At 47.1% G+C, this 12,937-nt stretch overlaps 2 protein-coding genes across 2 annotated transcripts in view; both read left to right on the top strand.

Annotated features, from left to right (window-relative positions):
• LOC306923823 (solute carrier family 66 member 2) overlaps positions 1–12,937 on the top strand; it is a 121,741-nt gene that overhangs the window by 75,117 nt on the left and 33,687 nt on the right. The window lies entirely within an intron of this gene.
• Positions 1,740–2,795, top strand: LOC306922776 (kelch domain-containing protein 3-like; the record flags this gene model as incomplete). Its single annotated transcript, XM_079500595.1, has 1 exon — positions 1,740–2,795. The coding sequence occupies one exon, from the start codon at positions 1,740–1,742 to the stop codon at positions 2,793–2,795; it is 1,056 nt and encodes a 351-aa protein (XP_079356721.1).

A 12,937-nucleotide genomic window follows, 5' to 3' on the forward strand; every position in this document is an offset into this window, starting at 1 on the left:
CTTCATAGTATATATGTACAGCATAGTATAATATATATGTATAGTTTATATGTACAGTGTCATTATATAGATATGTTCTAGCTACGTTCTTAGTTTACGCATGTTTCTTGATAAATGCTTTTTATATATGTGATGTATTCCCATGCTTTTGTTCTTGCTTAATGTAAGTCGTTCTGGATTAAGAGCGTCTGCTAAATGCCTAAATTGTAAATTGTAAATTGTGCTTAAAAACTAGGGATGTCCCGATGTCGCTTCCGATCCGAGTGTCGTGATCTCATGTTGTGTTTATAGCTATCTAGCTATATATCTCGTGTTGTGTTTATAGCAGACTCCTCACTCAAATGTGCACTTGCAGTTTGGGCAACTCCAAAGCAAACTCCACATGTCCCAACATTTTTTTTACCTGCCATAGTGTCAACCCCTCACCCCTGTGTTAGATCGGTGGTTAGACTGGCATATTCACCGATACCGATATGACCCGATGGGCTCATTTCATTTTTGAGCGTTGTGTGTTGTGTGCATGTGTACCACGGAATGTGATGATTTGATTGGCTGAGCGCGGAATGTGATGATGTATGATGATTAGAGCGCCCCAGTCACTTCACGCAAGTGTGATTTTATTATTACATTCAAATCACAGCTCAGGAGTATATGAGTCTTGTTTGTGGGGGTCATAAGACTCAATGGAAGGCCTTCTGTTTGTGGAGGTCATAAGACTCAATGGAAGGCCTTCTGTTTGTGGAGGTCATAAGACTCAATGGAAGGCCTTCTGTTTGTGGAGGTCATAAGACTCAATGGAAGGCCTTCTGTTTGTGGAGGTCATAAGACTCAATGGAAGGCCTTCTGTTTGTGGGGGTCATAAGACTCAATGGAAGGCCTTCTGTTTGTGGAGGTCATAAGACTCAATGGAAGGCCTTCTGTTTGTGGAGGTCATAAGACTCAATGGAAGGCCTTCTGTTTGTGGAGGTCATAAGACTCAATGGAAGGCCTTCTGTTTGTGGAGGTCATAAGACTCAATGGAAGGCCTTCTGTTTGTGGAGGTCATAAGACTCAATGGAAGGCCTTCTGTTTGTGGAGGTCATAAGACTCAATGGAAGGCCTTCTGTTTGTGGGGGTCATAAGACTCAATGGAAGGCCTTCTGTTTGTGGGGGTCATAAGACTCAATGGAAGGCCTTCTGTTTGTGGGGGTCATAAGGCTCAATGGAAGGCCTTCTGTTTGTGGGGGTCATAAGACTCAATGGAAGGCCTTCTGTTTGTGGAGGCCACGGCCCAGGATGGACCTCTGAGCCACGGCCCAGGATGGACCTCTGAGCCACGGCCCAGGATGGACCGCCGAGCCACGGCCCAGTATGGACCTCTGAGCCACGGCCCAGGATGGACCGCCGAGCCACGGCCCAGGATGGACCGCCGAGCCACGGCCCAGGATGGACCTGCTCGGCGGGAGAGTAAAAGCGGCCATGTGCCTTCAGTTTATTCTATTTGGACGGATGCTATGCTGAAAGGCAGCCGTTTGAAGTCATAAATAGCACCAGAGTTCAAAGGGTGCAGATGAAGAACAGCTGCACAAATTGGCGTCGTTAAGGCGTGCATGGTAACAGTTTGTGTCGCGTGTGATTTCACACCAGAAGATATATAAGATGATGCACCGTGTTGAAAATGACTGTAGACGTCGAGAGAGAGAAGAGAGAGAGAGAGACACAGACAGAAAAGATAGACAGACAGACAGACAGACAGACAGATGTTGTCTTGGACTGTTTCCAAAGCAGGAGGACCAAAGCGAGTCCATCATGCTGCTGTAGCAGTGAGGAACAAACTGTATTGCTTTGGAGGCTGTGATGGAAGGACCTTCAACAACATGGAACAGATGGATGTCCATGTCTTCAACACAGTGTCTTTATGCTGGAAGAAGTTACCTCCAGTGGAACCAGGAAGAGGAGACGGTCACCAAGAGGTTCCATCCATGGACTTTGGCCACACAGCTGTGTTGGTTGAAGATACAGTCTACATCTGGGGAGGCTATCCTTACTGCAATGTGCTTTATGCATTTGATGTCGACGCCCACAGATGGTTCCAACCCAGGGTTTCTGGGACTGTACCAGAGGGGAGGAGGGACCACTCGGCCTGTGTGTTGGAGAAGGTCATGTTTATCCATGGAGGACACACCAAGCTGACTGGATGGACTAATGACATGTACAAGTTGGACACCAGCACAATGGTCTGGTCTTTAATTAACACCAGAGGATCTCCACCTCCTTCTTCACACTGTCACTCTGCCACCATCATCGGGACAAAGATGTTTGTAATCGGATTCTGGAGTGACCAGGGGGTCTACAACACCATCAGAGTGTTTGACACACAGACCAAAGGCTGGCTGAACACACCTTCTGTTCAACTTCTACCACAAAGACGCCGGTCTCATTCAGCATTTACCTACAATGGAGAGCTGTACATATTTGGAGGCTCCAACGGCAACCAGGCCTTCAATGATGTGTGGAAATTCAGTCCAGAGTCCTCCTGGAAGAAGATTGAGCCCAAGGGGAAAGGACCATGTCCAATGCATGGTATGTACTGTTGCATTGTGGGAGATCATATCATCCTCTTTGGAGGAAGGAAAGGAGATCACACTATCTCTGATGAGCTGTTCATCTTAGACTTGAGTCCTAGTCTTAAGACGTTATGTAAGCTGGCAGTTATTCAGTACACTCTGGACCAATCAGAACTCACACACGACATCAGGTGGGAACTGGCAACCATGACCAAAAAAAGCGTAAAAAACAACACCTCATCCAACTAAGAAAACGAGTCAGGGTCGCTTCCCTGTGGATCCCAGTTGTTGATGATGTCATGTAGAGATGAAGTCTACCATTTATTGTCAATGGAAGCCCAGCGACATGAAGATGCAAAGATGCAGTCTACCATTTTATTGTCAATGGAAGCCCAGCGACATGAAGATGCAAAGATGCAGTCTACCATTTATTGTCAATGGAAGCCCAGTGACATGACGATGCAAATATGCAGTGCAGTCTACCATTTATTGTCAATGGAAGCCCAGCGACATGAAGATGCAAAGATGCAGTCTACCATTTATTGTCAATGGAAGCCCAGTGACATGAAGATGCAAATATGCAGTGCAGTCTACCATTTATTGTCAATATAAGCCCAGCGACATGAAGATGCAAAGATGCAGTCTACCATTTATTGTCAATGGAAGCCCAGTGACATGAAGATGCAAATATGCAGTGCAGTCTACCATTTATTGTCAATGGAAGCCCAGCGACATGAAGATGCAAAGATGCAGTCTACCATTTATTGTCAATGGAAGCCCAGTGACATGAAGATGCAAATATGCAGTGCAGTCTACCATTTATTGTCAATATAAGCCCAGCGACATGAAGATGCCAAGATGCAGTCTACCATTTATTGTCAATGGAAGCCCAGCGACATGAAGATGCAAAGATGCAGTCTACCTTCTCTTTGTGGGGGTCATAAGTAGTGATGGACCGATATGGTTTTTGGCCGATATATCCGATCACCGATTAGTGGACAATCAAAAAGCCGATAGCCGATATTATGAACCGATATGAATTTAAATTTAAAAAAAATGTTTTTACCGTAACATAAATTCCAACACAAGAATTCCTTTAAATGCATTGGAGAATATTTATCGCTTATAAAAAAGGAAGTGCAAGAAGCACCAACATCGTTTCAGTAACACTTCCCCCCTCCATCAAATGCAGCTTTTTTTTAAAATTCAAGTGCAAATATGTACTGTAGCAGCATATGGAACATAGTGCTGTATGCAGTGCAGGCACAGGCTTCAAACATAAAAAGAAAAAGAAAATTGGCGGGAGGGGGAAGGTTAATTTTTTCAGATGTCTGTCTGTGTGTGTGTGTGTAATTGTCCAGAACCGCCCCAAAAAGGCCTCTGCCCAGGCTCTGAACCTCGCCCATGCCCAGCGTCCATATATGGAGCTGGCCTGTTCTGACCTCACAGCACTCCATATTTGGGCATGCCTGACACAGAAGACAGAACTCCACAAGCTGGCTGCATATACTCCCTATGTGGGCATGCCTTACAAAGAACTCCATATATGGGCATAAAAGGGAGACAGACATAATATCTGGGTGGGGCATTCATTTCCAACTTGTATCGTTCCAAGTAGATCAGTGCCCAATGGGCTGTAGAGGCCCTACGGGCACCGTTCTAGTTTATCATAATTCGTGATCTACAAGCCCACAGCACATTGCAGCATGACATGTTGAGAGCTTGTAGATCTGCTGCCCAAACTCTCCAAAGCCATGTGACCTTGTTGTTTTTACTCCACCACTGAAATTTGCCACTTTCAAGATCACTGGCCACTTTTTTAATGCATGTAGAATTTGTTTTTACCATTCATTTTATAGCAATAAAAGACAAATTATGTCTCAAAACACTGGCCAACAGTAAAATTATTGGCAACTAAATTAATATGAATTAGAACTGACAATGCTACTGATTGGTTCATTCTTCATTGGCTTGCAGTTAGTTATTGCATATAGCCAAAATGCAATAATCATATTAGGCTGGTCAGGATGGGGGAAAAAAAGTTGTCCTTCAGTTGGCTGACACACACACACACACACACACACACACACACACACACACACGACAGGCAATCAATAGACAACTTGTTACAGCTGTTGTTTGCAGCGTTAGCAGGCAGCAGCTAGCTTGGCTAACGTAGTTCTACCACTGCTCTCTGTGACTCTGTCCCTCTCACGTGTGGATTTTATTTTGGTTAATTGAAGATGAAAACAGCAAAGTTTGTTATGGTTACAAGGTTAGTAGCCTATAATCCTTTCTCCTCCCTGCAGTCAGTGCAGTGGCCCTCTCTCTGACTCCGTATGTGTGTGTGTGTGTGTGTGTGTGTGTGTGTGTGTGTGTGTGTGTGTGACTGTGTGTGTGTGAGAGGAGACGTCAGTGCAGAGTGTGTGTCTGTAGAGCAGAGCCGTGTCTGTCTACTCCAGGGGGTGGAGCACTGGGATAGTCAGACACGCAGCTATACATCTCCTTACAACCGTACTCTACCGGATTTTCAATGAAAGTGGTTGTTTCACCATGTTTGCGCATTTATGAGAAATATAATAATCGGCAGTTTTTTTTCGATTTGTTTTTAGCACCGATACCGATATTAATTAAAATCATGAATATCGAAGCCGATAATCGGCCGGTCGATCACTAGTCATAAGACTCAATGGCAGGCCTTCTGTTTGTGGAGGTCATAAGACTCAATGGAAGGCCTTCTGTTTGTGGAGGTCATAAGACTCAATGGAAGGCCTTCTGTTTGTGGAGGTCATAAGGCTCAATGGAAGGCCTTCTGTTTGTGGAGGTCATAAGACTCAATGGAAGGCCTTCTGTTTGTGGAGGTCATAAGACTCAATGGAAGGCCTTCTGTTTGTGGAGGTCATAAGACTCAATGGAAGGCCTTCTGTTTGTGGAGGTCATAAGACTCAATGGAAGGCCTTCTGTTTGTGGAGGTCATAAGGCTCAATGGAAGGCCTTCTGTTTGTGGAGGTCATAAGACTCAATGGAAGGCCTTCTGTTTGTGGGGGTCATAAGACTCAATGGAAGGCCTTCTGTTTGTGGGGGTCATAAGACTCAATGGCAGGCCTTCTGTTTGTGAAGGTCATAAGACTCAATGGAAGGCCTTCTGTTTGTGGAGGTCATAAGACTCAATGGAAGGCCTTCTGTTTGTGGGGGTCATAAGACTCAATGGAAGGCCTTCTGTTTGTGGAGGTCATAAGACTCAATGGAAGGCCTTCTGTTTGTGGAGGTCATAAGACTCAATGGAAGGCCTTCTGTTTGTGGAGGTCATAAGACTCAATGGAAGGCCTTCTGTTTGTGGAGGTCATGAGACTCAATGGAAGGCCTTCTGTTTGTGGGGGTCATAAGACTCAATGGAAGGCCTTCTGTTTGTGGAGGTCATAAGACTCAATGGAAGGCCTTCTGTTTGTGGAGGTCATAAGACTCAATGGAAGGCCTTCTGTTTGTGGGGGTCATAAGACTCAATGGAAGGCCTTCTGTTTGTGGAGGTCATAAGAATCAATGGAAGGCCTTCTGTTTGTGGGGGTCATAAGACTCAATGGAAGGACTTCTGTTTGTGGGGGTCATAAGACTCAATGGAAGGCCTTCTGTTTGTGGAGGTCATGAGACTCAATGGAAGGCCTTCTGTTTGTGGAGGTCATAAGACTCAATGGAAGGCCTTCTGTTTGTGGGGGTCATAAGGCTCAATGGAAGGCCTTCTGTTTGTGGAGGTCATAAGACTCAATGGAAGGCCTTCTGTTTGTGGAGGTCATAAGACTCAATGGAAGGCCTTCTGTTTGTGGAGGTCATAAGACTCAATGGAAGGCCTTCTGTTTGTGGAGGTCATAAGACTCAATGGCAGGCCTTCTGTTTGTGGAGGTCATAAGACTCAATGGTAGGCCTTCTGTTTGTGGGGGTCATGAGACTCAATGGAAGGCCTTCTGTTTGTGGGGGTCATGAGACTCAATGGAAGGCCTTCTGTTTGTGGAGGTCATAAGACTCAATGGAATGCCTTCTGTTTGTGGGGGTCATAAGACTCAATGGAAGGCCTTCTGTTTGTGGGGGTCATAAGACTCAATGGAAGGCCTTCTGTTTGTGGAGGTCATAAGACTCAATGGGAGGTCATAAGACTCAATGGAAGGCCTTCTGTTTGTGGGGGTCATAAGACTCAATGGAAGGCCTTCTCCACCCACTCTAACTCCTCGACCACTAATCTCTCTAGGACTGTGGCTCTCAAACCTTTTCATGTCAAAGGCATTATATAGGCTACTGTGTGTGTGTGTGTGTGTGTGTGTGTGTGTGTGTGTGTGTGTGTGTGGGTGTGGGTGTGGGTGGGTGTGTGTGTGTGTGTGTGTGTGTGTGTGGGGGCGCGGCCTGACTCTGATACTGTGGAGGTCTCTGAGGACATAATAACTGACCCTCTCACCTCTGTTAGAGCAACAGTGACCCACAGCGGACACACCCACCTGTTGACACCTAAGGGTGCCCGGCGGACCCTGTTGGATATGTTCCAACACCGGCAACAACAACACTGGACTGGACTCAAACTCCAGGGGTAACGGGCTTGCCTTCCCCATGCTGGCCATTCTGTTTCCCATTCATTTATAAGGAACACTGCTCTCAATGAGGACCTTTACAGTAAAAGCCAGGCTACAGATCCTTCCCACCAAACTCAACCTTTCCCTCTGGTTTCCCTCCACCCATGCACCTCATTGCTTGCATCACACCACAGGGCTTGTTACAGAAACCATGTCACACATTCTGAATGGCTGTTATGCCTATAAAGGGCTTTACACAGCACGCCACGACAGAATATTTGATCTCATAACAAAGGACATATCTAAACATTTCTGTGAGAATGTACAAACATTCCTGTGTCAAACCTTCCATGTTTCAACTCTGTACTGAAAATACTGACATTTTTGCACATCTCTCTGCTAACACACCAGATGTTGTTGTAGTCAATGAAGAGAACAGATCCGTTTTCATTCTTGAAATGGCCTGCACCTTTGATTCTAGCTTAGAGGAAGCCTTTATGACCAAAGTCATTAAGTACCAGCCGCTCCTCCAGACCATCATTGAACTAGGCTATAGGTGCAATCTACTTGTGTTTATCTTCGGCAGCCTAGGACACGTACACAGTTTGGTTGTAAGAGGCTTCCAACAACTTGGGATGCCAAAAAAAGCAGCCAAACGGCTCGCGAAATTCTGTGCAATCTCTTCCACTATCGGTAGCCGCCAAATATGGCGAAGACGCTGTTACTTGTACCCCTGAAGGGTGTGTGGGTATTTGTCCGGGATTTGCTGATTGCGCTCTGTACAGCACCTTGTAAATATTTGTGTCCTTGTATTGTATCTCTTATGTGGACATAAATAAATTATTAATGTGTGTGTGTGTGTGTGTGTGTGTGTGTGTGTGTGTGTGTGTGTGTGTGTGTGTGTGTGTGTGTGTGTGTGTGTGTGTGTGTGTGTGTGTGTGTTGCGCGGGCCGGCTTTTTTGCATAACCCCCCCATCCCGCCACGGGAGCCAGCCCGCACCAACCTGCCCCACAAAACAATATATTAATCAACAACCCGCCCGCCCCACAGCCCGCGGAAACAAAAAAACGACCAGCTTTTCAACAGCAAGTTCAGTTGCTTCCTGAGAGAGAGAGAGAGAGAGAGAGAGAGAGAGAGAGAGAGGGGAGGAGGCACCTTTACTTTTTTTTCCAACCCAGATTTAGAGGAATATCTAATTTTAAACACTAGGAAATGACCCAACCAGTCTGCCCTGCAGCCGAAATGACTGGTTATCAAAGTAAAATGAGCAGTTGGATGGACCGCCGAGCCACGGCCCAGGATGGACCGCTGAGCCACGGCCCAGGATGGACCTCTGAGCCACGGCCCAGGATGGACCTCTGAGCCACGGCCCAGGATGGACCGATGAGCTACGGCCCAGGATGGACCTTTGAGCCACGGCCCAGGATGGACCTCTGAGCTACGGCCCAGGATGGACCTCTGAGCCACGGCCCAGGATGGACCTCTGAGCCACGGCCCAGGATAGACCGCTGAGCCACGGCCCAGGATGGACCGCTGAGCTATGGCCCAGGATGGACCTCTGAGCCACGGCCCAGGATGGACCGCTGAGCTACGGCCCAGGATGGACCGCTGAGCCCAGGATGGACCTCTGAGCCACGGCCCAGGATGGACCGCTGAGCCACGGCCCAGGATGGACCGCTGAGCTACGGCCCAGGATGGACCGTTGAGCTACGGCCCAGGATGGACCTCTGAGCCACGGCCCAGGATGGACCGCTGAGCCACGGCCCAGGATGGACCGCTGAGCTACGGCCCAGGATGGACCGTTGAGCTACGGCCCAGGATGGACCTCTGAGCCACGGCCTAGGATGGACCTCTGAGCCACGGCCCAGGATGGACCTCTGAGCCACGGCCCAGGATGGACCGCGGCGGGAGAGTAAAAGCGGCCATGTGCCCCCTCCCCGACAAGAACTTGTAATTGTAGGATTTGAGGCATATAAAGGAATATTCCATCCACACACTCTGTAGTACTCTTAGGAAAGTTGTTGAGGCATTTCAGTTTATTCTATTTGGACGGATGCTATGCTGAAAGGCAGCCGTTTGAAGTCATAAATAGCACCAGAGTTCAAAGGGTGCAGATGAAGAACAGCTGCACAAATTGGCGTCGTTAAGGCGTGCATGGTAACAGTTTGTGTCGCGTGTGATTTCACACCAGAAGATATATAAGATGATGCACCGTGTTGGAAATGACTGTAGACGTCGAGAGAGAGAAGTGAGTGAGAGAGACACAGACAGAAAAGACAGACAGACAGACAGACAGATGTTGTCTTGGACCGTTTCCAAAGCAGGAGGACCAAAGCGAGTCCATCATGCTGCTGTAGCAGTGAGGAACAAACTGTATTCCTTTGGAGGCTATGATGGAAGGACCTTCAACCACATGGAACAGATGGATGTCCATGTCTTCAACACAGTGTCTTTATGCTGGAAGAAGTTACCTCCAGTGGAACCAGGAAGAGGAGACGGTCCCCAAGAGGTTCCATCCATGGACTTTGGCCACACAGCTGTGTTGGTTGAAGATACAGTCTACATCTGGGGAGGCTATCCTTACTGCAATGTGCTTTATGCATTTGATGTCGACGCCCACAGATGGTTCCAACCCAGGGTTTCTGGGACTGTTCCAGAGGGGAGGAGGGACCACTCAGCCTGTGTGTTGGAGAAGGTCATGTTTATCCATGGAGGACACACCAAGCTGACTGGATGGACTAATGACATGTACAAGTTTGACACCAGCACAATGGTCTGGTCTTTAATTAACACCAGAGGAACTCCACCTCCTGCTTCACACTGTCACTATGCCACCATCATCGGGACAAAGATGTTTGTAATCGGGGGCTGGAGTGACCAGGGGGTCTACAACACCATCAGAGTGTTTGACACACAGACAAAAGTCTGGCTGAACACACCTTCTGTTCAACTTCTACCACAAAGACGCTGGTGTCATTCAGCATTTACCTACAATGGAGAGCTGTACATATTTGGAGGCTCCAACGGCAACCAGGCCTTCAATGATGCGTGGAAATTCAGTCCAGAGACCTTCTCCTGGAAGAAGGTTGAGCCCAAGGGGAAAGGACCATGTCCAATGCATGGTATGTACTGTTGCATTATGGGAGATCATATCATCCTCTTTGGAGGAAGGAAAGGAGATTTCACTATCACTGATGAGCTGTTCATCTTAGACTTGAGTCCTAGTCTTAAGACGTTATGTAAGCTGGCAGTTATTCAGTACGCTCTGGACCAATCAGAACTCACACACGACATCAGGTGGGAACTGGCAACCATGACCAAAAAAAGCGTAAAAAACACCTCATCCAACCATAGAGTATATATATAATAGAGACTGAACTGGCGCGAAGCTCCGCCCCCCCAGCTATTCATGTCAGTGGAAGTTGCTCAGTGGCGTTTTGAAGCACCCGGAAGACTGCCGGAAGTCCCTCCCAGGACCTCAACTTTGAGGTCCTGAGTGACGTAGGGCAACCGAGCGCTCAACGTTAAAGCCCAGCTGCACGGGGTTTCGATGCAAAGATGCAGTCTACCTTCTGTTTGTGGGGGTCATAAGGCTCAATGGCAGGCCTTCTGTTTGTGGAGGTCATAAGGCTCAATGGAAGGCCTTCTGTTTGTGGAGGTCATAAGGCTCAATGGAAGGCCTTCTGTTTGTGGGGGTCATAAGGCTCAATGGAAGGCCTTCTGTTTGTGGAGGTCATAAGGCTCAATGGAAGCCCTTCTGTTTGTGGAGGTCATAAGGCTCAATGGAAGGCCTTCTGTTTGTGGGGGTCATAAGGCTCAATGGAAGGCCTTCTGTTTGTGGGGGTCATAAGTAGTGATCGACCGATATGGTTTTTGGCCGATATATCCGATCACCGATTAGTGGACAATCAAAAAGCCGATAGCCGATATTATGAACCGATATGAATTTAAGTTAAAAAAAATGTTTTTACAGTAACATAAATTCCAACACAAGAATTCCTTTAAATGCATTGGAGAATATTTATCGCTTATAAAAAAGGAAGTGCAAGAAGCACCAACATCGTTTCAGTAACACTTCCCCCCTCCATCAAATGCAGCTTTTTTTGAGTGGTGTAAATGAGTGGTGTAAATCACTCCTACAACTGGCTTTGTTAGTGCAGAAAAAATGAGCATGGTTGCTACGGTCACCCAGTTCACCCGGGTGTGATTTCATTACGTCAGAGCTGATTTCATTACGTCAGAGCTGATCAGGCTATATAATACCTTACACCACTCAGTTCACACGGGTGTGATTTTTTTAAAATTCAAGTGCAAATATGTACTGTAGCAGCATATGGAACATAGTGCTGTATGCAGTGCAGGCACAGGCTTCAAACATAAAAAGAAAAAGAAAATTGGCGGGAGGGGGAAGGTTAATTTTTTCAGATGTCTGTCTGTGTGTGTGTGTGTGTGTAATTGTCCAGAACCGCCCCAAAAAGGCCTCTGCCCAGGCTCTGAACCTCGCCCATGCCCAGCGTCCATATATGGAGCTGGCCTGTTCTGACACCTCACAGCACTCCATATTTGGGCATGCCTGACACAGAAGACAGAACTCCACAAGCTGGCTGCATATACTCCCTATTTGGGCATGCCTTACAAAGAACTCCATATATGGGCATAAAAGGGAGACAGACATAATATCTGGGTGGGGCATTCATTTCCAACTTCTATCGTTCCAAGTAGGTCAGTGCCCAATGGGCTGTAGAGGCCCTACGGCAGGGTTCCCCAATTAATTTTCCTCGAGGGCCATATTTTGACTAGGGTACCAGGCTGGGGGCCGAGTCCGCACGCGTGAGGTCGAGGTCTTGCCCTGAAAATTCATTTTCAGGGCAGGACCCCATTTGAAAAGGATGCCCAGTTTGACATGCATAGGCTACTGACCCCCATTTAATGCCATTTATATCTGGGACCCCCCCCCCCAAAAAAAACTTTTTTTTTTATTTTTTTTATTATTATTCCGCGGGCCGCCAGGGGGCGCTCCGCGGGCCGCAAATGGCCCGCGGGCCGCCTATTGGGGAACCCTGCCCTACGGGCACCGTTCTAGTTTATCATAATTCGTGATCTACAAGCCCACAGCACATTGCAGCATGACATGTTGAGAGCTTGTAGATCTGCTGCCCAAACTCTCCAAAGCCATGTGACCTTGTTGTTTTTACTCCACCACTGAAATTTGCCACTTTCAAGATCACTGGCCACTTTTTTAATGCATGTAGAATTTGTTTTTACCATTCATTGTATAGCAATAAAAGACAAATTATGTCTCAAAACACTGGCCAACAGTTACATTATTGGCAACTAAATTAATATGAATTAGAACTGACAATGCTAGTGATTGGTTCATTCTTCATTGGCTTGCAGTTAGTTATTGCATATAGCCAAAATGCAATAGTCATATTAGGCTGGTCAGGATGGGGGGAAAAAAGTTGTCCTTCAGTTGGCTGACACACACACACACACACACACACACACACACACACACACACACACACACACACACACACACACACACACACACACACACACACACACGACAGGCAATCAATAGACAACTTGTTACAGCTGTTGTTTGCAGCGTTAGCAGGCAGCAGCTAGCTTGGCTAACGTAGTTCTACCACTGCTCTCTGTGACTCTGTCCCTCTCACGTGTGGATTTTATTTTGGGTTAATTGAAGTTTGTTATGGTTACAAGGTTAGTAGCCTATAATCCTTTCTCCTCCCTGCAGTCAGTGCAGTGGCCCTCTCTCTGACTCCGTGTGTGTGTGTGTGTTTGTGTGTGTGTGTGTGTGTGTGTGTGTG

This window comes from Electrona antarctica, assembly GCF_951216825.1.
Source record: "Electrona antarctica genome assembly, chromosome: 5".
NCBI classification, from domain to species: Eukaryota; Metazoa; Chordata; class Actinopteri; order Myctophiformes; family Myctophidae; genus Electrona; species Electrona antarctica.